General features: G+C 51.9%; 1 protein-coding gene across 2 annotated transcripts in view; it reads right to left on the reverse strand.

Moving 5' to 3' along the window:
• Positions 1-4,252: 4,252 nt before the first annotated feature.
• Positions 4,253-27,303, reverse strand: part of Ankmy1 (ankyrin repeat and MYND domain containing 1) — a 33,006-nt gene continuing 9,955 nt past the window's right edge. Inside the window, exons 5-18 of one of the 2 annotated variants that reach the window (XM_021198420.1) lie at positions 23,829-24,301; positions 21,951-22,167; positions 21,347-21,505; positions 20,041-20,471; positions 18,909-19,080; positions 16,927-17,067; positions 16,184-16,324; positions 14,374-14,481; positions 13,212-13,343; positions 11,943-12,056; positions 11,468-11,633; positions 5,817-5,889; positions 4,947-5,107; positions 4,253-4,436 (exon numbers count right to left, since the gene is read on the reverse strand). In XM_021198420.1, coding sequence (XP_021054079.1) covers positions 4,390-4,436; positions 4,947-5,107; positions 5,817-5,889; positions 11,468-11,633; positions 11,943-12,056; positions 13,212-13,343; positions 14,374-14,481; positions 16,184-16,324; positions 16,927-17,067; positions 18,909-19,080; positions 20,041-20,471; positions 21,347-21,505; positions 21,951-22,167; positions 23,829-24,301 — 2,535 coding nt within the window. In that variant the 3' untranslated portion in view covers positions 4,253-4,389. Of the gene's footprint in view, positions 4,437-4,946; positions 5,108-5,816; positions 5,893-11,467; positions 11,634-11,942; positions 12,057-13,211; positions 13,344-14,373; positions 14,482-16,183; positions 16,325-16,926; positions 17,068-18,908; positions 19,081-20,040; positions 20,472-21,346; positions 21,506-21,950; positions 22,168-23,828; positions 24,302-27,303 lie in introns of both variants that reach the window. The other variant, XM_021198419.1, reaches the window with a different exon arrangement.

Raw genomic sequence — 27,303 nt, forward strand, 5'->3', positions numbered from 1 at the left:
TACCTGGGAGAGGGAAAGAGGGTCTCCAGAGAAGCCCCTCCTCTCTTCCAATCCTCTCGGGAGAGTCCCTGGGTGTCCCAGCCTCAAAAAGTCAACCAGTTTCTGCCCACTTTGTCTTCCTTATCTTGCCAGCCCAGCTGACCCCCACCCCAACCCCTATCCCCAGTGTTCTGGGAAGAGGAGCACATGGGCTGGCGCATAGCCAGGAGTGCCCGGACACACACACTATGTCCTTTACACACTCAAGTTCCCGGGCAGAGACTGGAAACCATCAGGACATGCGCTCGGGAGCAACCTGAAGACAGACCGGCCTGTCGGGCGGGCGGCACTGAAAAGGCTGAGATTCGGCTCTGCTCTGCTCATGGGAATATTCCCCACTTTCCCTGACCTCAGGGTGCCTGATGGCGGCACGGGCACTCTTTAAGCAAGCTGGACTCTAAACTGCATCCTGAGCCTCTGCTACTCCAACTCAATGCCCCCCCCCCAGGAAATGCAGGTCCACCCAGGTTGCTGTGACTACCCAAAGGCTGCCGGCCTAAGTGGGTTACCTTGGAAACATGCCAACCCTAGAACAAGAGAAGGAAACACATCTGCCAACAGGGATGGGATTTAGATTCGAGGTGGGGTCTCAGCAGGTGAGTAGAGTAGCTAGGGCATGGGGCAGCTAGAGACCACCAGAGACAGAGGAGGGCAGCTGCTAGGGTTTGAGGCAGCCCCTGCCCCTGCTGCCCCACTCCTACCTTGGGGCAGTAAGGAAGGTTCAGCCAGTGGCCTCGATACTATGCAGGAAGCCCCTAAGGTAGGAAAAGTGCTGGTGGCAGGAGCCACGGGGTGGATTCTGAGACGCTTGGCTTTGCTCCTAGAGGGCGCTGGGCTGATGTTTCAGTAGATATCTGGTGGAGAAGGCCGCACCCTCCATCTGACAATTTGCAGGCCTCTTCTACTTTGTATCCCACCTGCCCCAGAATACTCACTATATCTACAGATTGCCCAACATCACTGGGGCCAGCAGCCCTACTGTGGGGAAGGAGGGAGGAGGCTCGGCTCTGAGCGCCAGCTTTGGGTGTCACCTCCCCTCTCTGCAGTCAGGAGCAGCAGTGGCATTAGACATGGCCACTTTAGAATTGCCTCACTTTTCTCCTGTTCCTTAGCATAATAGACAGTACGGACCTCCAACTGCTCTGGAGTACAAGCCAACCTGATTCTATGGGGGGAGCTGACTGTTCCACGGGGGTTAGTTACCAAGGCCCTGAGAAGGCAGAGAGGGGCTGCTCCTGGAAAGAAAATAGGTACAACTTCCAGCCCAATCTCGGCCCTAGCATCTGGCCTCCTCTTCTGAGCTAAGGGAGGTTTTCTAGACTATATGCCCCAAGGCCACAAAACCCTCCCTTGCTCTAATGAGCAACGTCATCTATGTATATGGCGCCCCATCTCAATTCTACCATCAAACATCTAATGTACTTGGGTGTGCTGGAATGTGGGTCCTCAAGATACAGGAACCAGGACATCCTGTCCTGTGACCCAGAGGGTGAGGGCTCACAACACAGTTGATCTAGAAGCAACCATGCAGCTCTGAGGTTGTGGCTACCAGGAAAAGCACAGACAGGGACCCAGTGAAAGTCACCCAGTGGATGGGGGGCATTACAGGAAGCCACAAGGGTCCAGAGTGTCTGGGTGGGGCTGAAGGCAGGACAAGAGGCAATGTCAAGAAGACCACAGAGCAGCACGGCCAGGAGGGGGGTTGTTCAAGGACTGGGCAGAGAAGCCAGGAACATCTTGCAGGATGGTGAGAAGGGGACAGATGGGGCTACACTCAGCTTTGCTTCTGAAGGCAGATAAGCAGACTTCCGTGGGTAAGATGGGATGGGACGGCCAGAGTAGAGCCTTCTATAAATCCCATGTGAAGAAAATGATGGAAGCCTTACATGAAACCTCCCCACTGACCCTCACGGAAACCAATCAATCGACTGCAAAGTCCCTACCATATCATTGAGTTCAATGACCAAACGCACAATCTATCTGGAAGGGATTCAGGGAGATACGAGTTGGTCTGTCCATCAGACAGGAAATGTGTCACAACTCAGCAGGTTGCGGCCACATAGCTGAGAAGTCTGCGGCACTGCACAGGGAGAGACGTGAATGTCAGTCTTCCACCTTGGGAAAGACCCATGGGTCCATCAAACAGTGACATACTAAAATATCTGTGGACACCTGGGCAAAGTCACCCCTGTTTGCAGCCCCATCTGGAAACCATTCCCTCAACCTGTCAGGGATGGATGGCTCTCACAGCATAATGGAGGGTTTGGGGTGGTACAGCTCAGGCTGCAAGAAGCTGCTTCCTGGGGGAGACAGAAAAGGAAGACACTGCCACAGAGGTCTCCATATCAGAGGGTGTGAGAAAGCGAAAGAACATAAGCATCACACCAATGTGGACGCATGTCACACAATGTCACTCTGAGAGCACACTTCAGAACATGGGGAAGGCTTCCTGGAAACCAACGGAATGGATGAAAACCCCAAAGAGTGTGTGGATATATGTGTGACCCTTTGTAGACTGAAGGACAACATGGCCTGTGTAACAGTCTGGCACTCAGGTCCCTCCACATGTAGCGACACTGGTCACACACTACTTTAGAAACGATGGGACCAAAAAATAAACTTTAGTTCACATTAACTGCCATACTGTTTGAGGCAGAAATCGGTGGAGGGGGTGTGTGCGCATGTCTGCAAGGCGTCCTAGAGCACTGTGTGCGTGCACAGATTAAAATCTAGATATAGCTCCCAAAATGTTCAGAATGAACATTTAGTTTTAACGTGATTGGCACTATTATCTCCTTTTAAATCATTAGGGAGTGGCTGGAAACATTGCTCAGTGGTTAAAAGCACACTGGCTGCTCTTCCAGGGGACCTGGGGTCAATTCCCAGCAGCCATAGAGCAGCTCACAACTGTCTGTAACTGCAGTTCCAGGAGACCGGGTGCCCTCTTCTGGCCTCAATAAGCATTAGCCATGCATGTGATATATATATATAGGCATGTAGGCAAAACATTCATACAAAATATAAAATATACATATAAAGTAAAACACGGTAAGGTTTTCACTTGGAGGCAATGTTTCAGAACAGATACAAACAGAAGGTATTCAACCATGGCCTTGTTTGGAGCAAGGGATGCCCACACTCTTTGGTATGCATATGTGTACACATCTGGCTAATCCCTGCATGTCTGGAGAGGTGTGGGCCCCTCCTGGTATGGGGGAAACTGTCACTTGCATTTGTCTGCTTTTGTGGTCCCTGTGGAAGTGTAATAGGCAGAAAGGAAGTATATCATACACACCCAGCTGCTAACATGGGCAGCAGCACCCCAGCTCTTAATCTCCCACTAGCCTTGGCCCTCTAGAACTTTGCAATCCATGGTGACAACTGACTGGCACTAAGGGACAAAGCTCCAAGTCACTGCCTCTCTGGAGCCCTTCTTGGAAAGCCACCTATGGCTGAGTTCCATCAAGGGACAGCTTCTTCCTCTATCCGTGGGCTTCCACGTCCATGTACAAAAGCCTTGCTCACCACCTCTGGGAGCCTTGAAGTTGAAGCCAAAAGCCAGGCAGCAGTGTTGCTGGGCTGCTGTTGGGAGAACGGCTGCCCAGCTAGGGTCTCCCCCAGTCCTCTCAGGCTCTGTAGTCCCTTTTCCACCTCGTCCTCAGTCCTGTGTCTATCCACTCTGCTCTCTGCCCCATATCTGCCCCAGACACCCTTAGGCCTGTCTACCTTCAGGCTGCAATCCTCACTACCCGCCTTCTGATTCTCCTGGGCAGACTTAACCAACCTTGGCCACCCCACCTCGCTCCATCCCTGTCCCTTTATCCCCATCAGTCCGTGATTCCACCTTCACTGTGGCCCCAGAACATGCCCAGCACATGGTAGACACCCAGTTGATGAACTGCAAGAGCACCCTGGACCCCCACACGGAGTCGGAGTCCATAGAAAGGGTCTTGACAGCAAAGAATGGCTCTTCCTCGGGATTGGGGAGTGCCTGCAACTGGGAAAGCCAGTGCCAGCATGAGCCAGGAGCCGCCAGTGCCCGGCAGTCAACTCTCTGGCAAGGACCCTTGGCCTACCTGTCTACCAGCCCTCTACCGAGCCCAGCCCAGCCCAGGCCCTATGAGAGACCATCGATATAGGCTTAGCTAGCGTGGGCAAGGACTCTGGGACTTGGACCAGGCAAATGGCAGAGCAGGGCACAGAATTGAGAACACACTATAGGTCACTTTATTGCCAGGTCAGGAGGAAGAGACTGCTGTGAGATACAGCTGTCGTCATGCAGACACTTCTTGTGTCGGCCACTGCAGGGTGCGACCCTGGGCTTCAGTCTCAGCACAAAGCATTGCTCCCTCATGGAGATTCTGCCACCCTCCAAGCCGAAACTTCCAAGTTGGGAACTGGGTGGATAAGAGGAGGCACGGGAAGAAGAAAGGAGGTCCAACTGTTGGGTCTGAGCAAGACACTCAAGAGGGAGATGAGCCTGGACTGTCCCTAAGAGGCCAGGCCCAGGAGCACTAACCACTAAGCCTTGCTACCTAAACCAAAATGCCACCCTCTCTATGCACCCCCAATGCTACAGGGGGTAAGGAGAGTTCCACCCCACTTGCCTAGAGGATTGCTTGCAGGCAAGAGGAAGTGTCTGCTATGGTCACCCTTCAAAGACAGCTCCCTAGCCCTGTCCCAAGATCTGCATGCATACACGCATGCACATATGCACTCATGCATGCACACACACACAACTACCCAGCCAGTCCCAGCTGTAAATTCTGGGGAAATCATCACGAAGTTGAAGGGCTTTCAAGGGAGATGGTGATTCTCGGCCCCAACCCCGTTCCCAGCACTGCATCTTTGCTCTAGGAAGCAGTAGGGCCCCTCACCAGCCTATCCCAACATGGCCCCCAACCTACTCATGGCCATGATGTCGTTGCAGTCCTTCTTGTGGAACTCAGCCCAGGCCTTGGTCTTGCAGTACTTGCTACAGGTCAGGATCCCATAGCAGCGGGGGCAGGGTGAAAGGCGGACCCCGATGGAGCGGCCACACTGGTAGCAAAACTTGTAAAAGGGAATTCTGTAAACAGAATCCCATGGTCAGGTCTGTGCCCACCGCTGAGCTCCTAAGGCACTCACGCCCACCCATTCCACCAGGCAGGGCAGCCACCACATATCAACTTGATGTCTCCACCCAGGAGGGTCTCCACATTGGTTGGTTATTCTGAACAGTTGGTGCACACTGAGCCTTTGGGCTCACCACAGGTTCCATAGAGGCTCAAATAACACTCCAACACAGCAACTGGGGGCAACTTACAAACCCCAGGAAACAGGCTGCAGGGATGGGTCTGCTACCTGAGCACAGACCTCAGAGCTCGGGTTTGGGGCAACACTCAAGACACCAACCTCCTCCATCACCCTCTCTATCCCTGCCCTGAACTTCAGAATGCATGGGTCCTTCCAAGGGCGCATGGATGATTACAGAGACTCCCCTGCAAGAGGGTGATAGGGGCTTCCTAGAAAACCAGTGGGTGAGTTAGGTTGTGCTCTGCCCTGGGAGGTGGCCACCACCCTCCTGAAGATGTGGAGCTCAGCTGTGCCCCACCCAGTTGACAGTCAGACAACCCAGCTCAACTGAGTGTGTCCTGAGACTCCAACTGTGAGTCTCATTCTGGTGGGAGCCTGTGCCTGTGAGCTGAGATGCCTGGCCAAGGCTAGGCTATTCAGGACAGAGAGGAAAAGGTGGCCGGCCCTGCAGGGGCAGTAGGGCCAGAGACCACAGCACTCACGACTGCTTCTCCACATGTTGGGTCCTAACCGAGCTGGAACCTTTCTTCTTCAGCCTGTGGCAGGGAGCCAGCTCTGCTGCAGAGAGGAATAAGCACTGGGTCATCAGGGGAGTGTGGCAGCTCAGCGAGGGGCCCTCAGCCATGGCCATCATGTTCCTGCACCTGTTGCCCACCTGCAGCCCTACCTCCTACCTTCACTACCGGCTTCCATTCAGGATTTCCCTTGCCATAGCACTAAAGGCTACCAGGCAGCCTCGCCCAGCTCACATGCTCTCTGAAGGAGTTGCCCTGATGGCCTCCTGCTTTTCTCTGAAGTCTTGATTGTGTTTCCCTGCCCTTCCTCAGAAGCCAGCTGTTACCTGCTTAGAAACCAAAGTGTGTGTGGTCTACAGTGGTGGTTAACCTCATCAACTTGGTGGGATTTCAACATTGCCCAGGAGACAAACCTCTGAGTATGTCGCTGAGGGCATTTCTAGACAGGCTGAACTGACATGTCTCTACCAACCCTGAACATATATGGCATTATCCCATGGGATAGGGGCCCAGAGTAAATGATGAGATAGGAGCTGAGCCCCCTCCCCCTCTCCCCCCTGCTACGGGCTGAGGATACAAGCTGAAGGGTACTTCTTGTTCCAGTCTCCGTGGCTTCCCCTTTGGAGCTGTAAACCAAAATGAACGTTCTCTCAAGTTTGCATGTGTTAGGTGTTTTTGCCGTTGCAACAAGAAAAAGTAACTACACCAGAAAACTGGTGTGGAGAGGTGTGGCTGCTGCTGTGATAAATCTGGTCGTGTGGAGGAACTGGCATGCGGGAGGAATGTAGAAGAGTGGGGAGCTACAGGACAGCCAAGCCCTAGGCTGCTGTGAACAGAGCTCACCAGGCAATGCTGGTGGGAGCTTGGGAAACTAGAGTGAGCACCTGAGGAAACGTGGACAGTGGGGCCTCCATTCAGGGCATTTCTGAGAGGATCAGGACTCTGGGGCTTGGACTAGGGCCCATTCAGGCTATGTTCTAGCAAAGAATCTGGCTTCATTCTGCCCATCTTCAGAAACTAGGGCTGGCTCAATTCTGAATGTCGCGACTTCTTTGGCAGGAGACTCAGGCTGCGGCACGGTCTCTGCTCACTGTTCCTATTCAGATTAAGGATGAGAGCGGGCAGAGAGCTGAGCTGGTACCAGAGAGACCTGGTGTGCTGTAGCAGAACTGGAGGCCAGGGCTATCCAGAGCTTCTGGGAGTCCACATCATTCCAGGAAATTCACAGACGATTAGACATGGAGCTGGAGGACTTGGTGTTTGTTTTGTTGACCGTTGGTCTCACTTTAGTCTGATCTTGCTGTCTGTCTTAGCTACTTCTCTACTGCTTTGGCAAGGCACCATAACCAAGGCAACCTAATGAACAATGTATTGGGGGCTCACAGTTTCAGAGAGTTAGAGTTCATGACCATCACGACAGAAAATATGGCATCAGGCAGGCAGGGATGGAGTGGTAGCTGAGACCTTACATCTTGAACCATAAGCCTGAGACACAGAGAGCTAACTGGGAATGGTACAGCCTCAAAGCCTGCCCCAGTGCCACACCTCCTCTGACAGGGCCACTGCCCCCCAATCCTCCCCCAATGGTTTCATCAGCTGGGGGCCAAGCATTCAAACACAGGCGCCTGTGGGGGCCATATCACTCAGACCTCCACACTGTCTTCTGTCCGCCCTTAGAATGGGAATGCTCACCCCACGCGTTATGAGATAAGAACAAGGCTCTAGGGACAACGAGTAGGATGCTATGGTTTAGAGGTGATTCATGGACCAGTGACATGGCTCAACAGGTAAAGCACTGTCCACCAAGTCTGACGACCTGAGCTCAGTCTCTGGGACCCACACGGTAAAAGCAGAGAACAGATTCTTGGTTCTTGCAAATTGTCTTGACCCCCACATATGTGTCAAAGCCCACATTCACTCTTTAACATACACACACACACACACACACACACACACACACACACACACACACACCTAAATGTAATTTTAAAGGTAATAAAACTAAAGTAAAAGATGATGTGTCTAGGGGTCAGGCTGACACGTGATTGTCATGAGGCTGACACAGGCAGACTCATGATTGTTAATCTTGAGAGGCAAGCAACAGGATTGAGAGTCGCCAAAGAGACAGAGAGACTTCGCTGACACAGGAAGACCAGTCCTTGCTTTGATGTGGGCAGCACCATGCTCTGGGTTGAGGTCCGTGAATGAATAAAGAGGAGAAAGCAAGTTGGAGCACCAACATTAATCTCTGCATCCTGGCTGCCGACAAGATGTGACCAGCTGCCCCCCATTCCAGCCGCCATGCCTTCCTGCCACGATGCACTGCAATCCCCTTTTAAATCTGTGGATCAAATTAATTCCTTCTTCCCTTGGGTTGCTTTTGTCAGGCTTTGGGTCACAGCAATGAGGAACGTAACCGCTCTACTTTCTCCTGCTGCTGGTACTGTGCCCTTGAGAGGTGCAGCCTTAGGTCAGTCACCACAGGATGGGGATGGCTTGTGCAGGGCTCTCCCCTGGCCATGCCTGGCCTGTTCTTTGAATTGCTGGCTGGTTTCCAACGGTGCACCATCCTGGCAGAACTTGCTCAAAGACCGGCATGGTCCTCGAGTCAGGGCTCGCTGCACAGACAGCCCCACGTCAGTCATGCAGGTTCACTCTCTCTTTCCAGCCACTTCCCCATGCTCTCTAGGAGCTAGCCACTGTTGTCTACCTTGTCCCTCCAGCAGGGTCCCACTCTTCTCACAATAGTCCTTGGAACCCCCACTGGCTCAGAGGGCACCATCTGGCCACACTTGCTTACGAGGACGTTATATCCCTGGGAGAGATGTAGGGCTCTCTTCTTCCGAGTAGTTATGCACTGTGGTCCTGGAGCTGGTGGAGACAGCGACACAGTTCTCTACCTTAGGAGCTGAGTACCCAGGCCAGAGTAAGAGGACTTCTCAGCTTGCCTCTCCTGGCGTGGGACCCTGCCCTCAGCAGGTGGTCGGAGTCCTGGGATGCTCATCAGCACTGAAACTGAGGCTGTGCTTCTGTCCTCCACGGAGGCTAATGCCACAGAAGAGTCTGTCTTCTGGCCACGTGGAAATGCACTCAGCCTAGAGCTTGGATTTTGAAGGAGGCAGCCAGAGACGCCATGAGGATTGCTGACCTCCGTGCTTTCTGGGAAGAAGGGCCTCTTATTGGGGCTTTCTTGGCTGGGCCAGCCTGGAAATGGATGTCCTGCCTTCCTGATTCAGCAACAGCAGGAGGAGAGGCAAGCCCAGGTCTAACTTTCAATGCTATGGCCTGACTGTGTGGAGCTTAACAGATTTTGATTACTCACTCCCGTATGCCTTGCACGATCTTTGGATCACTTGCAGAAGACTTAAATAGTGGGGCGCGGAGTCTTTGTTTTGTTTGGGGGAAGTTTTGGTTGTCTTGGGTCTGCAGATGGTACCAGGTTACCCAGTCAAAGGCAGATGCTAGATCTGTTATTCTATGAGAGCTAAATCTATCATGAAAGAGGGGGAGGAGGAAGAGGAAGAAGAGGAAGAGGAGAAGGAGGTGGAGGTGGAGAAGGAAGAAGAGGAGGTGGAGGAGGAGGAGGAGGAGGAGGAGGAGGAGGAGGAGGAGGAACTGTGTCCTTGTAGCACAGCTGTCTTCCTTAGTCAGGAGTAATTTCTCCCTGGCTCAGTGGTCCAGAGCACTGGCTTCTCTTCTTTTCAGAGAGCCCTAGCTCAGTTATCAGCACCCACATGGCAATTCCAGGTCCAAGGGAACCAACACCCTCCTCTGGCCTCTCTGAGCACCAGGTTCACAAGTGGTGCACATACAATATGGACAAACCAAACAATCATACACATCAAAAACTCTAAAGAGAGTTTGTTAAAAGAAGAGTTATGTCTGATGAGAAGTCAAGTGTCAATACTCACTTGAAAGTACTAAGCCATTTATTTTCTTGATGTTCTGATTTTCTCCTGGCCTTTGGGTTTCTGATATTTCGTTATAAACTGTTTTCAGATTCCTTTGCACTTAGATTTCTTGGGATTTATTCTCTAGACTAGATGATTAGCACTTTCAGTGCTGGCCTGGTCACTCCACTGGTTTCAGACATGTGCCCGGACCTTAAAATGGCCTGTCAGAGTGAGTTAATCACTTTGCAGCTATTTGAAGGGAAAGTCCCCCAGGCCAGGGCTGAGGCTTCTTTTGAACCCAGGGATGCTCCTGTGGCCTCGATTCTCCAAGTTCTCTCCAGTAGGAAACCGTCCTGTAGTTCAGCAGGAGGCACTGGTGGATCAGTACCCACACGGATCTCAGCACTTGGCCTGACCTGGTCCATGTGCTATTGAAAATAAGTCTGTTTCATTGCTGAAGCTTATGCTGTGCAGCCAAGGCCCTGGAAACAGAGTGAGGAATGGCAAACCTCTCCAGAGGTGACGTTCCCACTCCAGGACCCTCTCGGTGATGGAAAGGAGAGGTTGCATGGCCAGGTCTTCTCAGATGGCCCCCTGCCTATGAGCTGTGGGGGAATCAGAGGCCCAGCATTCTCAGTGGTATCCTATCCGAGGCTTAACCTGGGTCCCACAGTGGGATCCAAATATGAAGAGAGGCATTGCCTTCCAGTCACTGCAGCCAGAACTCGGCCTCCACCCTCTCCATCCACTTCCAGATGGTACAGCTGCTTGTGTCAGTGTAAGTTAGTTTGTGTGGGCAGAGACAAAGGTATAGAATAGCTGGTGGCTCTCTCTCTCTCTCTCTCTCTCTCTCTCTCTCTCTCTCTCTGTGTGTGTGTGTGTGTGTGTATGTGTATGTGTGTGTGTGTGTTTGCACTATGTAGGTCCTGGGCATGAATGTGGAGTGCTAATATGTTTAAGGATGGGAAGGAATGTGAGTTGTGTGTGTAGGAGGGTGCTAGTGTGCCTAAGAGAGGATGGTAGTCTGGTGTGTGAGGACGGGTGTGCAGACAGCTGTGTGTAAGTGTGGGCATGTAACGGGGAGCTATTTGTGGAGAACAGGGGTAGGTGGATGTGAGTGTGGGTGTTGGGGAGGATAGGCATGTGTTGGGGTCCAGGATATTGGAGTGTGAGTGTGCAGTTGGGTAGACAGGCATAGCAGCAAGCCAATGTGGCTGTGGGGTAGAAGTGAGCTAGTCTGTAGGGGAAAGAGCTGATGAGTATAATTGTGTCTGAAATCGAGGCTATGAGGAGGAGGTAGAGGTTGGGATATATGCAGGGATGGGTGTGGATAAGTGAACCCTACATGTTTTGGTGGTGGGTATTGGGGTGTATATGGGTATCATTTGGAGTATGTGGAGGTAGGATGCAGGGTGCAGGCAGGGATTCCCACGTTGGCATTTCATGTAGGTGGATAGGTGTGTGCTGGGCACAGCGTGAGCGAGGGCATCTGTGGGCATAAGAATGTAATGCAGGTAGGCGACTGGGATGCTGAGATAGAGAGGCAGATGGTGGACGTGTGGGGGGAAATCGGTGGGTACGGGGGGGTTGTGGTTTGATGTGACTGAGAGAGTGAAACCATCAGGGCTGTTGTCATGGGGTAGGGGATAGTCAGATGTGGCTGAGTAGATGGGGGTGTTGGGTAAGAATGGAGCTACGGGATGCACCCTGAGGAGCCTCACCCACCTCTCTTGCTCAGGTACAGGGCCTTCGTGTCCAGCTGGCTTTCCTTGCTGAGGACGGCAAGGCGCAATTGCAAGCCTAAGTACTCCAGCAGCCTTTTCCGGGCCATGAATACCTCCCGCTCTGCTGGCATCAGAGCGTGAAAGGGACAGTGGGCGATCTTCCGGTCCTGTGACAAAGTACCGGGTCACGATGAGTCCTTGGGGCTGCTATTCACCAGCCAGCCACATGCAGTGGTCACTGAGGACTTCTGGCCACCCCACCCCACACTACAGAGTGACTGAGTAAGCAGGCTGCCTCTCTGTCCCCCGAAATGTGACTGTGAGGACACAGAAGGACGCCTGCTCACAGGTGCCCAACAGCACATGTTCACCATCATGAGGTCTTCGCCCTAGAAGGCCGGGCTTGACTGTGGGCTCCTAGTTTTATCTGAGAGAAGCCGGGTCTCAGAGGAGTCCTGCTCAGAACAAAGCCACACCTGGTAGAACTTGAAGTAGCCGTAGTCGACTGCCGTGCCCACAGCCATCCTATCGCCTTGCACAAGAGTCACAGGGTTCAGGACATCTGCCCCGTAGCTAATGAGCCGGTCAATCTGAAGAACACAGAATCTGTCAAGCACACAAGGCCACTGGAGGGATGGCAAAAACCACCTTCAACATGTGGCTGTGCAAGGCAGCTCCACACGTGAACACATCGTGAGGTGCGTGGTTCCCAGTTCCTGTGGGCATACTCAACAGCTGAAAGGCAGCCAGGGGAGAATACAGTTGCCCAGAAGGGCTGTGGTTCCCTACTGTCTACATGGTGGCCATCCCCCACGTGTGAAAAAGTCAGAGGCAAATAGGGTAGACAGGCTTGGCCTCATCCTGAGATGCCATTCCCTGAGAGCCACCTCTGACTCCATTCATGGTCCCAGTAGCATCAAAAATCATGATGGCTAAGACTTAGGGCTACCCCTTTGCTCACTGAGGGGTGACTGGATAAACAGAAGGTGGCACACATACACAGTAGAGTGTCAGTCAACCTTCAGAAGTTAAATACAGCTTACCCAATGGAGTAGTGCCCTCTGCCAACGCACCAGGTGTCACAGCTGCTCCAGTGTAACCTCCTGGAACCCTAGAGCCATGACTTAACCTGAACATTTAATTGTGTGAGATGCAGCCTGAGGGTTGTCAGGGTTCACAGTGGGGCCTGGAGTCCAATCCTGACAGCTGCAGCTGATTATCAAGTAAAAGCAGGAGGGGGTGGTGAGCATCGGCCTGTGGACTAGATGTGGCTTTTGTTCAATAAATTCCAGCTGGGTGTGGTGGTGGACAGCTGTAATTCCAGCACTTAGGAGGCTGAGGCAAAAGATTATACATTTGAAGCTTGGTGGGACTACAGAACAAGACCTTGTCTCACCAGGAAAAAAAAAACAACCGTAAATAAACGTGTTCAGGCACTGTGGAAAGGGACAAATGTACCACCATCTGCTTTCTTAGCATATTTCACTAACATGGGTCATAAACCCTGGGTTTTAGGCAACCTGCAACACGAATGCAGACCTGCTAGGCCCAGACGCTGTCGATAGCTCGACGCTATCTCATTTCCCAAGTGCTGTGGGGGTGGGGAGGGTGGGCGCTGGATGTTGTGTCTAGGCCACGTTAGTCACGACATGATCTTAGGATGACCCAGCCTACCCCACCCTGAGCCCGGCAGGTACTCTCCGTCCCCCCACCTCTCCCCAGCAACCTCCCACACTTCCCCTCACCAGGGCAATCTTGTTGTCGACGCTCCTCTGTTGCTCATAGACCAGGTCACACACAACACACAGGGCAGTGCCCAAGCCTTTGGTCAGAGGCAAGTTGGGGTCAGCTCCCTGGGACAAGAGCTCCTTCACAACCTGGATGCACAGACAAACTCCTCAGCACCCACAGTCCTGGGTAAGCTGTATTTAGCTTCTGAAGGTTGACTGACACTCTACTGTGTATGTGTGCCACCTTCTGTTTATCCACTCACCCCTCAGTGAGCAAAGGGGTAGCCCTATGTCTTAGCCATCATGATTTTTGATGCTACTGTGACCATGAATGGAGTCAGAGATGGCTCTCAGGGAATGGCATCTCAGGATGAGGCCAAGCCTGTCTACCCCGCAGGGAACGTGTTGGGTAGGAAGGATCATGGGTGAGCTTCTTAGGGAGAAGGTGCGGTTCTACCCAGTGCCTGGTGATGACACTATGTTGGTGCACATACCGGTGCAGCGCTCTGAAGGGTATTGTCCCTGCTTCCCTTGCTAGCCTGGCAAAGAGTGGCTCTGGGCCACGTACATACCACTGGCCAGGAGCACATCCTGTCTGCCTCCTTTGGCCGCTCCTCCCCAACTCTCCTTTTTCTTAACAACGTTCATCAGTATCTAAAGCTGTGCTGCCTGCTGCTTTAGGGCCTGACTCTTCCAGCTACAATGTGTGTATGGGGGAGTGGGAGCGGGGGTCCTCAAACCAGAGACTATTTGAAACCTACTGCTCATAGTGGTGCCTGCCTTCCCACAGAAGGCGCTCAGTAAGCACGGTAAGTTAAATGGAAGGAGGGCTGGATGAGAGGTTGGGATGGGTAGTCTGGATGCATGAGTAAGTGAGTGGGTGAGAGGAAGCAGGCTGAGTAGCTCTATGGCTAGATTGACGGGTAGGTGGCTGGATGGCTTAGTGAGTAGGAAATTGGGTAGATGTAGTAGAGGGAAAAAATGACACCACAATGACACTCCAATAGAATGATTGGAGGAAGGGGCTCAGAGGTGGCAGAAATCACACAGTTGCCTGGTGCCCGTGTACACAGGAGCTGTGGGCATAAGAGCCAGGAATACAAGAGGCAGGGGTCCAAGGCAGGTGCTGGGTGCTCAGGTGCAGGGGTGTCAGACTCATGGGTGCAGAGGGGCTCACCAGGTCATTCCCACTGGCAATAGCCAGCGAGAGCGGGGAGTGGCCACTCCACAGCACGTTTGGATTCGCTCTGTGGGACAGAAGGAGCCGCACGATGTCCCTGGCACACTGCGGGAAGAAAGGCAGAAGCATATGAAGTCAGAGGCACCACCCCCAGGAGCCTGGACATGCTGCCAAGGACACAATTGACACTTTCAAAACTAAGCCAACCACTCAACTGTCTGCCCCTTGCACCAGCACCACCTAAGCAGAGACTCCAGACAGGGGTGTGTGTGTGTGTGTGTGTGTGTGTGTGTGTCAGGGGATGGGGGAGACAGAGGAGCTTCAGTCAAATTCCAAACATTCATCTCCAGAAAGGAAACAGGAAAGGCACCAGTGAATAAACTGCTGGATGTATTCTTTCAAAGGATGGAGGACAATGATGCTCGCATGACCACACACAAGGCCCTGACCTTTGACAGGGATAATGGAGGGAAGTTCCTTCAGCTGGGACTGCTTGAGAACCTCTTCCCCCAGCCCTGCTGGTGGCCAGTGGCCTCCCTATTCCCACTGCTGCCAGGACTCCTCTCTAGCTGCCCTGCATGCTCTGTGGAGGCTGCACCCTCAGGATATGACAAATCCTAGGAGCTGGGACCAATCTCCTTCCCCAGCCCCTTTACCGCAGCTTCAGCAACTACCCCTGTCCCCAGCATGTGTTCCCAGCTGCCCTCTGGGGCTCTGGTGGAAATGGCGGAACCCCATGCCTAGCTCCTTCTCTTCCCTCTAAGGAAGCTGTGGTCTGATGGGTCGGTTACTGCCTCTCTCCTCCTTCCCTCCCCCTCCAACATTACCTATAATCTTGCATTCGTGCCCTGGAACTGCCCCCACCCCTGCCTCCCAATTCCTTGACCTTGCTCTGGCCACTCAAGTCTCCTCTGGGCAGTTCCTATACAGGCCACGCTTGGACTGAGTCCTCGGGTGCTTGGGAGCTAAGTGGTTACAGGGCAGTGAAGGCAAGAGGATGGCTGGGGATTGGGAGTCCCAAGCACAAAAAAAGATTACACATGGTACCTCAGGCCAAACCAGATGTGGGTCCATGCATGGCTGGAGAGCATGTCAGTGCCAGAGTACTCATGGGCCCTATTCATGGTTTCCATTCACACTCTGACAGAGTTCAACTCCACTTGGAATATGGTAGATTTGGAAAATCCACCACAGCAGCTTCAGAATCACTGGCCTGGCTGCAGCAGCTGGGACTCCCACCTTGAGAAGCCAACTTCTCAAGTTGTGATGAGGGGGGCCCACTCACACCAGAGCTTCCATCTCCTGCTCAGGTCTACCAGAGACACACGAGTACATGATGTAGCACCCAAGCATGCACATCCCAATACCCACTCATGTAGATACATGCACATCCCAATACCCACTCATGTAGATACATGCACATCCCAATACCCACTCATGTAGATNCCAATACCCACTCATGTAGATACATGCACATCCCAATACCCACTCATGTAGATACATGCACATCCCAATACCCACTCATGTAGATACATGCACATTCCAATACCCACTCATGTAGATACATGCATATTCCAGTACCCACTCATGTAGATACATGCACATTACAATACCCACTCATATAGATACATGGATGCACACATCCCAACTTACAGGTAAAATATATAGACACACACACATTTGAATGCAGCTCTTGTCTGGCCTACAGTCCCTTAGGCTCAGGACTCAGCCCGTCCCTTCCCCCCACTGTCACACTCCTCTCTGTGACAACCCAGCCGACCCAGGTCAGGGGTCCAAGGCTGCTCACCTTCTTGTTGTCCTCTCTCTCACAGGCCACGTGCAGTGCTGTGCGCCCGCCCTCCTCTGGGATGAATGTGTTCCTGGAATAGTAGCTCTTGGGTGGGCCCGGCTCATTGTTGAGCTTCAAGCTTGAGGGCAGGAGATCAGCCTTTGGGAAACACCAGGCTTGAGCCAGGTCCTGTGTGTCCCTCTCCCCAGAGTGCCCACTTGTAGACTACAGATGTGGAGTATCTTCCCACAACCCTCCACACATAGGCCCCAGAATTCTTCAAGTCACTGAGAATCCCACTACACTCAAAGCGGCCTCTAGACTCAAAGGCAAGCACCACCAAGCCTGTTTTGCTGTGGTGATAGTGGTGCTTTTGTGTTGTTGTTGTGTGGTACTGAAGAATGAAACCCAGGGCTTCCTGCATACTGGGAAATCACTAAACCATCTGAGTCACATCCCCAGCCCCCTCCCGCTTTTGGAGACAGGGTCTCTCTATGGAACTTACTATATAGACTCTGCTAGAACTCCCAAAGGTCTACCCACCTCTGCCTCCTGAGTATTAGGAATTAAAGACTGGCTACATCCCCAGCCTTTACTTCCTCCCATGGCCTGACCACGGTTGGGTGCTGACCCACCTGGCCTGCCCACGCCAGAAGTGGCCATGGCAGGAGCACAGTGGTCAGAGCCTTCATAGGAGTCGCTTTTTACCACCCCAAGCCCTTTGTCAGTAGGCACCGGCAAAGGCCCATACAGAGACGCACCTTGCCACCTTTGTACGCGTAGTCTCCATCCGCTGCCTTGGCATCCACGTTAGTGATCATGTGGAGCAGCAGCTCCGTGATCTTCACGCCCTCCTCCCCGGGAAGGGAGGCTGCGATGTGGAGCGGGGTCAGGGAGTGCATCTGCAGAGGAAGCGTGGTAAGGGTGAAACCCAATCTGCAGCCAGGCAGGCGAGGTTAGGTTAGGGTTAATGTCAGGGTCCTCGCTGCCTGAGCAGATGGGAGGGTGCATATATTACTGCAACAATTTCAGGTAACCAAACTGCAGCACCATCTCCTTCACACCGGCATCATGGGTGCAGGACCAGAAGGCCCAGGAGGGTACGAACAACAAGTGGACTGAATGCTCTCGACGTGTCAGGCAACCCACAGGTGTTCGGGTAACCCACAGGTGTCCGGGTAACCCAGGGGTGTCTATGTAACCCACGGGTATCCAGAGCCACAGCTGTGAATGCTTGACTTGAAGCCAGTTGAGTCTAGGCCATCTGTCTGACACTATCTTCTAAGAGTAGCCCCTCCCTGTCCACCACCTCACAGCCACACAGATCCTGGCCACCCTTGTGATTCTCCCCACGGCCTCCCTCTCCCCCACTCTCTGAAGATGGTTCCTGATGGACGTCTCTGAGCTCCAGCAGCTCATGGTCATGGGAACCCTGCTCTCGGAGTGAATACCAGCAGCTAAGAGAAGCCAGTCAGGGCAGCCAGGCTATGGCTAGGAAGATATGCCCCTGCTTGTCCCCAGCCCAGTTCAGTGTGACCTCACTCAGCTAGGAAAGTGTCCCTGGAGAAAAGCAGCTGGAGAACTCCCTGAAGGCAGGGTGGGGTTAGCCTGGAAAGGAGAAAGAGCTCACCAGGAGGGGGCGTGTTGCACAGGGGAATATTCCAACGCTGGGACCTGGGGCAAACTCTACACAGCACATGGCCTGGGACAAACTCCTGCCACTGCCAAGATCTGAACCACCACCAGAGTTCCGACAAAGGGACAAAGTGCAGCTGATACCACTGAGCCATGGCGAGGTGATATTCTTTACCCCGTCTCATAGGGCAGCCCAACAAGGGATGCTGGGGTCAGATGGGAACTGTGCAGGAAGGCCAGCCTCACCTTGACCTTCTCCCTAAGGCACAAGGCCCAGGGCGGGGTGGGGTGGGGAGGCTTCCAGGGACATTGGGAGTTGAGGTAGTGTGGTTTCTGTGACTGAGGAAACTGTGGTGTGTGATATAGGGATGAGCAAGGTTTAGACAAACTGAGCCCTGAACCCCAGGACGTCCAAGAACCTCTGTAGCAGCTCTGAGTTTCCGTCTTTGGTGTTCCGGCACCACACGCGGGTTTATGTATTGAGAGTGAAGTGCTTGTCAGCCATGGTCCCCAAGAGGTGAGCCTAGCTCAAATGGGAAGGAACTGGTGCCTGAGAGTGCTAAACAGACCACTGACTGCCCCCGTGGGCAGCAACAGTGCAAGACAGAAGGGACACAGACTTTAGTCAAAGGGAGACATGGAAACAGACCGGTGGGCAGGAAACCCAGGCTTGGTTTTTGCCGGCTGGATTTGCGGGGCTAAAAGGATTCAAACACAATTTCCCTCTGTTCTTCCTGTCTCTCCATAAAACTGAAGTCATTGTGAAGGAGGGCCGGTCTACCCTTGGCTTCCCCTCATAAGCCCTTGTCTTACGCTTATTTCAGACACAGAGAAGGGAATGCATTAGAACACTAGAGGTGTCATGGTGCACTGTGAGAGATGGCGCAGCTTCAGAACCATACCTGCTGACACCATGAAACCTCAGAGGTAGGCTGCCACCTCCCTCCTGTGGTGTCGCTAACACCTCACACACCAGGTGTTTACAGGAGGGGGAATCAGCTCTACTGCTGACTCTGGGGAGCTATGGGCTTCTGTGAAGAGGGATTTGGGAGTCTGTGTGTGCCCCACATCCATCTTGCCGCTGCCAAGTTGTGCCAATGACACCTACCTGCGGAGGAAACCGAATATCCGTCTGGGCCCCACTCATCAGTAGCAGCCTGACCCCTTCCACATCCCCGGCCTTCACGGCAAGAAACAGAGCCTGCATGGGCACCTGACATAGGTTAGGATCAGCACCTCGACGGAGCAGCAACGTGATGGTCATCCAACGGTTTCTGCGTCTGTGGGGACCAGAGGGCAGGGTCACAGGATGGAGGGACAGGATTGTCTAAGCAAGGGTTGAGTGGAGGTGCTGACAACACAGACACATTGCACCCAGGACCTAGTCTTCCTGCCCAGGAAGAACCTGCCCCAAGGGCAGCCTACCCAAGGAGGCCCTGTTTCTCACCCTGGGAGGTTCAGAAGCATAGCTAACAACAAACGTCCCTGGGTGGACCGCCCCAGGCAACCTCAGCTGTGGTCCTGCAGGACTTCAGCCAAGACTGGATCACTTAACCTCACTGAGATGGGCACTAGCCCCTCCTAGGGTACGTGCCAGTCAGTGAGGTGGATGTATGTACACACGTACCACACACTGACCACCTGTTGAGAACGCAGCCCCGTCAAACAGTGCCCCTTGCAAGGGTGCTGTCTTGGGGTTTCTTTTCCTTTTCTTTTGTTTTTTTTGTTTTTTTTTTTTCGAGACAGGGTTTCTCTGTATAGCCCTGGCTATCCTGGAACTCAGTGTGACAAAACACTATGACAAAAGGCAACTTGGTAAGGAAAGGGTTTATTTTATCTTACCCTTCCAGGTTCATCATTGAGGGAAGTAAGGGCAGGAGCTCAAGCAGGGCAGGAACCTGGAGGCAGGAGCTGATGCAGAGGCCATGGAGGGTCCTGCTTGCTGGCTCTCTCCATGGCTTGCTCAGTCTGCTTTCCTACAGAACCCAGGACCGCCAGCCCAGGTGTGACACCACCCTTAGTGATCTGGGTCCTTTCACATCAGCCATCACACCCCAGGCTTGCCCACAGCCCAATCTTTTGGGGGCATCTTCTCAGTTGAGGTCCCCTCCTCCCAAGTGACTCTAGCTTGTGTCGAGTTCTGCTCCTAGTGGTGGTGCAGCACAGTGATGGGTACCCACTGAACGCGACTTGTCCTGGAAGCCATCCTCCATCCCTGCCATCGAATATCAGTGACTTACTCGACCATGGACTGTGCCATTTTCCTCACGGTCCCTTTGTATGGGGAGCAGGGATGTTGCGGCAATGAACTGTAGGCCTGGGCACTCTTCTCCATGATGTCCCTTGAGACATTAATAGTGTAGTTCCGCAGGCACTTGGTAGACTCGAAATTTGTGTCGACGCTGTACAAGGTGCTGGTGTCCACGTTTTCTGCTGCTTCCTCCAGCTCTTTCTCTATGTCGGTGCTGACAGTCTTCACTGGGGAGACCTCTTGCTTGTGAAACACATTGTTGGACTCTGGGGTTTGCAAGGAGGCCAGGGAGTCATCCAGGCTGCTTGTCTTCAATTCCTCTCCACTCGCTATGGGCATGCCCACATCATAGAGATAATCTATGCTTGCATCCGTAAACAAGAATGAAATTTGGGGGACGACCAAGGATTTAGGAGATTCCTATGGCAAAGCACCAGAAAAGGTCTCATTAGAAGGAGGCGCTGCAGCTCTTCTCTCCACAGCAGCCCCTGGAAGAACCTGAGTGGTGGCACAGAGCTCCTTCACAGTTTATACACCTTTGCAGGGGCAGGGACGATTTTGAAGTCACTGCCCAATACCAGAAGTAAGCTGCCACTTGTCAGGGCTTACCATGCCACCTGTGCCTCCTGAGCCTACATAATGTGCTCTGTCTAGAACCGGGCATTGCTGTAGAAGCGAAGGAGGAGCTGCTGGTCAAACAACCCACTCTTGTTCTTTCGTGCACATGGGGCAGGGCCTGTACTGCATGGTCCATGCTAAATAAAACTACATCATTAAAATTAGCTTCCCTGCTTTCTCTTTTTAATATGACTACTGCAAATGTTTAATTATATATGTGTGCCTTGTGTTGCTGCTTAAATTACATTTCTGTCCAGTGGTGCTGGTGGTTCCCCTGTCCTCTGTCCTCAGGCACCTTGGCTCTCAGAGAGAAACCCCTGGCCTGAAGACCTCCACATGGCTAGGAGTCTGTTAGACATGTGGATTCTCTGCCCCTTCCCTAGCCACACTACCCTTTCCAGCATGCTGAAGTGGGGAGGCATGTCTCAGACCCCAGGCTGTTGTGCACATGGTGGCTCATAGGGGACACACACACCCTGGTCCACGTGGAATGGCTCAGGATGCTTCTGGGAGTTCCCAGGCACTCTCTTCTGACCCTCTGCCCCATTAGCCTTATCTTTCCATTCCCAGTGTATAGCCCTGGTTCACACATCAGGGAGGGGGCTGTGGCCATTTAGGTAGAAAGACAGGAGGATGTATGGCAGGTGATGGTGCTGTGGTGGTCAATGGGGGCTGACCTGAGGCAGGGTCCTCTCAGCAATGTTGGGGTGGAAGGATTTGCTGGGATAATACTGGAGGAAGCACATACTGAGGGGCGTGATGCCCTCGTCCGAGCGCTTGTTCACATCAGCTCCATAATCCAGGAGAAGGTTCACAATGTCCAGGTGAGAATGTATCTGGAAAGAGGCAAGGACAAACTTGTGAACACAGGAGCTGGCCCTCAGCAGACAAAGGAGGGCCGCCTGCCATCCATGCTTGCCACACACACACACATGCAAGCATGCACACACACACAGACAGAGATGCAGACACACACGTGAAAGCATGCACACACACAGAGACACAGACAGAGACACGCACACAAGCACACACACACACACACACATGCAAGGCTGCAATGTAGCAGGACACACACAGTACGCATGCTCAGCCTTGGTGAAGGGACACTCAGCTATGTGATGGAAAAATGAATGGACCACTCCCAGGCTGCCTCCTTTTGACCTTGAACATTACAACTGGGTACATGGGGTTTTGCTGAGCAGCTCCTGTCAGATAGTCCCTGTTAGAGTGGGCCACCGGAGGCAGCCCACAGGCCAGTGTTCCTACACAAAAAGGACTTACTGCTGCAGCGGCCAGCACAGTGTAACCCTTGGAGTCAGCCACGTCAGCACAGGCAAGGTTGTCCCTCAAGATTCCAAAAATCCAGTTATAGTCTCCTTCCTCAGCCTTCATGATCATCTTCTTGGAAATCTGCTCCTTGGGCCCGCTGGGCCCAAACCTGCTGCGGTTCCCCTCCAGGATGGCAGGTATGTTCCAGCTGGTATGAGCATCCTTGTTCCTGACAATACAACAGGAATCGCTGGTATTAGACTAGAATCTGGATAGCCCAATACCTTCCATGACAAAGAGCCCAAAAGGAGCTATCTCCTTCCACCCTTCATTCCTCTGACCCACCAGAACTCTCCTTCCAGCCTTGGGCTCTCTATTCTCTACCACTCCTTTATCACCTTGAGCCCTGATGGCTGTACTGCCAGTCAGTTACAATCAGGATACCCGACAAAGGAGACACATGATCTAGAGATAAAGTGCTCAGCGAGAACTACAACTAAACCTTATACCTGTCTGACTCCTCTGGCTCACTCCAGGTTTGCTGGGAAATCTACTCTCAACAGCAGAACCCTGAGTGAGCAGAAAGCTGGTGTACACACGGCCCCACTGCTCAGAGCCAAGCACACACCTCCCACCTTCTACTCATTTGCTTTCTGTTGGAGTAGAGAAGAGCATGGCCCCAGCCCAGGGTCATCACACAACAACGAAGTTTTCTGTGTGCTCAGAATGCCATTCACAATCAAGAATTCATGGGTTTATTCATTCAATAGTTATCAATGATTATGAGCACAGTTAATGGCTGCACCATGGATGCATGGCATTGGTAGATGGATGGGTGGGTGGGTGAATGGAGTGAGTAAGTAGATATGTGTGTGGGTTGGGTGCATGAGTGCATGAGGGAAAGCATGGGTGCATGAGGGAATTCATGGGTGGAATGGACTGGAAGACAGGTATGGCAGTGTAGATGTTGAGGGTAAGTGGGTACAGAGAGTGAATAGATGGGTGGATAGATGTGAGGGTGGTTGCATGGGTGGTGAAAGGATGGATGAGTGGGTGAATGAATGAACTGATTGATGGATCAATAAAGAAGGTGTATAGGTGGATGGATGGATGGATGGATAGATGGATGGATGAGTAGATAAATGGAAAAGTCATTGGTGCCCATCAATTAATTCTAAAATGCCCACTGGCATCTGCGGGCCATGTTTAAGGATGTAAGAATTATAGAAGGTTCTTACGTATTTAAACTTTTAGGGTTAACAGTTTTCCCCAGGTGGGTGCTGACTTTTCCAGTGCACCCCCCATACCCCGGAGTATCTTCAGATATGGCAGGGCAGTGCAAGTTTCCACGGCTTTCCTTGGAAAGGTCAGAGGTCTAATCAGTTTTCAGGCCCCCTTCCTTCCCTGAATTCTACCCTTGGCTCTATGTCAGACCCTTCATTAACAAGTATTGAAAATAGCTATCTCTTCTGTTGTGCTGGTATGCACAGGGACTTGACTCACAGAACTTCTACTAGCAGATGGGAACCTTGCCTTAAAGCATACAAGCTCTGGCCTACGGAATATGGAAGGTACACAGGTCCAAAAAACAAGGTTTAACCTCACGTATCTGCTCAGGAGTTTATCCTAAGGGACATCCCCTGCAGTGGTCTACTCTAGTTCCGAGACACAGATGCCTCAGGTCTCTGCCTGGCTCCCTCCTCTCAGGGCACCTGTCTGGTCTCTCAGAATGGGAAGGGCTGAGTCACTAAAGCAAATGCTGTTCACATTCACCCAACAAGCGGTACTAAACGCTACTCAGGCCCTTAGCGGCAGCCACGCAGCGGAAAACCTAAGAACTCTTCCTGAAAGGGATCCCTTATTCAGTGAGGGGACAAAAATGAAGATCACCTGAACTTGTAGGTTTGCTTCTGAATTTTGACCAGCAAAGGAGTCTCATTTGTTATGAGCCAGGGTTCTTCGTCCTCAATGAATGGAGGGATCTCATTCATGAAGATGTGGTCATCTAGCTCTTGGCGCAGGGAGTCGGTCATAGGCAGGTGACTGTTGTCGGTCGAATAGACGTGCATCTCTGGAGGCAGCTTTAGGTCATCATTCAGGAGATACTGTTTATAGTCATAGAGGAAGGGGTCCTGCTCCTCAGAAAGACCCAACTCCACCTTCTCCTCATCTGAGAGGTCGAGTCTCCTTCTCGATCTTGTGAGGAAGGCCAAAAATTCTGGGTAGTTTACCAAGGAGAAACTGCTGGGAACCCTTGTGCACAGCTTGAGCAGGTACTCACGGAACCACAGTCCAACATCCTGACTGCCGTCAGGGTAGGTCTCGATGCCCGGCCCGAACCTCTGGTCCTCTTTGTACAGTCCCTGCAAGGGGAGCCCAGAGGGCCAGGAGAGACACTCAGTCGGGCTTTCTACCAGGTGACAGTTTCCTAAAATCAGCAGAGGAAAATGTACTCCTGAGAGAAGTACTCATCCGCTCCACAGGCTGAGGTGTGAGGTATGTGAGGCACTCAAAGGGAGCAAGTTTGGAAGACAAAGGGCCAGGGTGGGAACAGCCTCTCTCTAGGCTGAGGGCACAACCAAGGGCTGCCAGCTGAGGCTGTGATGGAGACATGCAGGGATGTTGGTTTCCTAGAGGCCTCTGCAGCCCTGGAGTTAGCTGCTAGGCAGGCAGCTTTTCTTACATGCATCTGTGCTTAGAGACCAGGGAAATGGCTGCCTGCTTTGTTGCACTCGGTGAACATTCAAAGCCTTTTTATTAGTTGATTTCAGATAGCATCCTTCAGCAAAGTGTCCTAGGAACCAGCCCCACCCCATCTGTCATTCTGATTCACTCCAGCCCTACAGTAGACTTTGTTCCTTGTGACCTTAACCCCCTCCCTCTCAGAGTATGTGGCTCTGCCTTTTTCTGAACTGCCTTTTTCAGGACTTAGAGATGAGTGTGCCCATGGGTGCATGCATGAAGAGGAGCCTTCCAGTGGGGATTTGCAATCAGCGCTCCCTCTCCCACTCAGCTAGCTGAGGGAGACATTGCTCCCAAAAGTGAGTCTCCTCATACACTGAAGGCAGTGAGGTCCCTCTACTCTGACAGGTTGTGCTCACTGGTCTGCTCTCGTGAAGCGCTGCACCCAGCCCCATGGGTATGAGCCAAGAGGGGAAGGAGGATAGGAGGGGGAAAAAGCAGAGTGGAGAAGAGGAGAGCAGAAGGAAGAGGAGAGGGACTGCCCTTTGCTGTGTATGATCTCCCAAGGGACAGTTCGGTTTCTAGGCCTCTCTAAATGCTTCCGTCACCACTTGCCTTGGGTATGCAGAGAAGGATCTCAACAAGAAAACATCGAGCTCTGGTCTGGTGCAGGGGTCAAAGTCAAGCCCTAGCCTCCCAAAAGGCATGTGTCTTCTAAACTGGCATCAAAAGATGCCTGGGGGCCACTGGGTAGTCAAAGGAGACAGGTGGTCTGTAGGCTTGATGGCCTAGCAAAGAGGTAACGCGTCCTCTGGAAAGCTCAAGAGACACTTAGGTAGGGAGCTACAAGAGCACATGGACCAGGAAGAGAAACTGGAAAGCCAAGGAAGACAAGGACTATAAGGAAAGAGGCACTCCAGGGGGAAAAGATGTCGTGTGTGTGTGTGTGTGTGTGTGTGTGTGTGTGTGTGTGTGTCCCACAAGTGCTCTTGCTCAAGACCCAGCAGCTCTACTGGTAGAAAACATCTCAAAAAGATAATCCAAGGGTCATTGAAGTCACACGTTGGCACCTCACAGGAAAACAGGCTTGTATTCCCAGCTACTCCAGGGCTGAGACAAGTGGGACAACACATTCAAGGTGAAACTTTACTGCAGAGTGAGTTCTAGGTCAGCCAGGACCCTCTCTCAAAGTACAAAGCTAAAAAGAGGGCCATGGGCGTAGCCCACTGGCACAGCGCTCGCCTAGTACACGCAAGTCCTAGGCTTAATGTTAATTGTATTAAATTTATTCTTCAAAGGACACGGATGAGGAAAGACACCTCAGGGCTGAGGGCTGTTTTCAAATCGGATTACTGATAAACACTCATATAACAGAGTTAGCATAAAGAGCTCTTTAACCATAGTAACATAAACACTAACATTGAACACTAAACATATATGCAGACAATTCACTGTAACTGTTTGCACACTGACAGGCAACAGACAAGAATGAGAGAGAATCAGCATTTCCTGCCAACAAGGTGCTCCAAGCTCGTATCACAAGGAGATGCCACAATGTGCCCACAGAATACTAATGTCAAAAAGACCGACTGCCATGTGCTGAGGAGAGTCTGGAGTCATGGCAGTCCCTTTATTGGTGGCTGAAATGGCATGGCCACTTGGCAACTTGGAGGGGTCTTATGAAACTGATTGCACACTTACCATTGTAACTGAGGGCACACTTACAATTGTAACTCATTGCATACTTACCACTGTAACTCATTCCATTGTGACTGATTGCATGCTTACCATTGTAACTCACTGCACACTTACCATTGTAACTAGCACCCTCATTCTTAGGTATTTGTAACAATGAACACACACATGTGCCTGCATGAAGACTGAGAGGCAACTGTTCTTAGTGGTTTGCAGTAACCAAAAATTCAAAAGATCTCAAAAGAATGTCAATCAGTGAATTAAAAGCAAAGAAACAAAACAACAGCAAAACCATGTGATAGCCACACAGTGAAACACTTCTCTATAATAAAACCAAGTGCAACACAGAAATACAGGAGTCTCAAAAGAACTCTGCCCTAAAGAATGATGTAGAAAAGGAACAACACAACACGCATCTCCTGATATGCTGTCCAAAATATGGAAATGTGTGCTTTCCATAGTTATTAAAACAGCATATAACTCAAAATAGAAAAACTGGAGCTGAAATAGTCTACACTCGGTCTTGTATTTTTCAAACTGAGACCTTATCTTGTATTGTAACGTTGTGGGGCGTCCTTAAAGGATAGAGTGTAATGCTCTTATAATAATAGAGGAAGATGACTTTTTTCAATATTTTGCCAATCCAAATGAAGAGAGAAAGGGGAATGTTGGGTAGTGAGGTCAGAATAGTAAACACAAGGCAGCAGGCTTCAACCCAAATGTGTGTCTACTAACACCAGCACACCTCATCAAAAGCAGATGAGAAACCACGAGTTAAACACAGGAGCTTAGATGTTCTAGTAGCATCGCTTCTCTGCCTTTTAGCTAAGATCAAGTGTAGATTTCCTAGTAGCCACACTATAGCAAGTAAAAAATTGGGTAAAATTCTAATTTTTTTTCAAGACAGGGTCTCATATATCCCAGGCTTGCCTTGAAATAAGTGGCCAGGAATGAGCTTAGCCTGCTGGTCCTCCTGAGAGCGCCTTGT

Source organism: Mus pahari, chromosome 5 (genome assembly GCF_900095145.1).
Source record: "Mus pahari chromosome 5, PAHARI_EIJ_v1.1, whole genome shotgun sequence".
Classification (NCBI taxonomy): domain Eukaryota; kingdom Metazoa; phylum Chordata; class Mammalia; order Rodentia; family Muridae; genus Mus; species Mus pahari.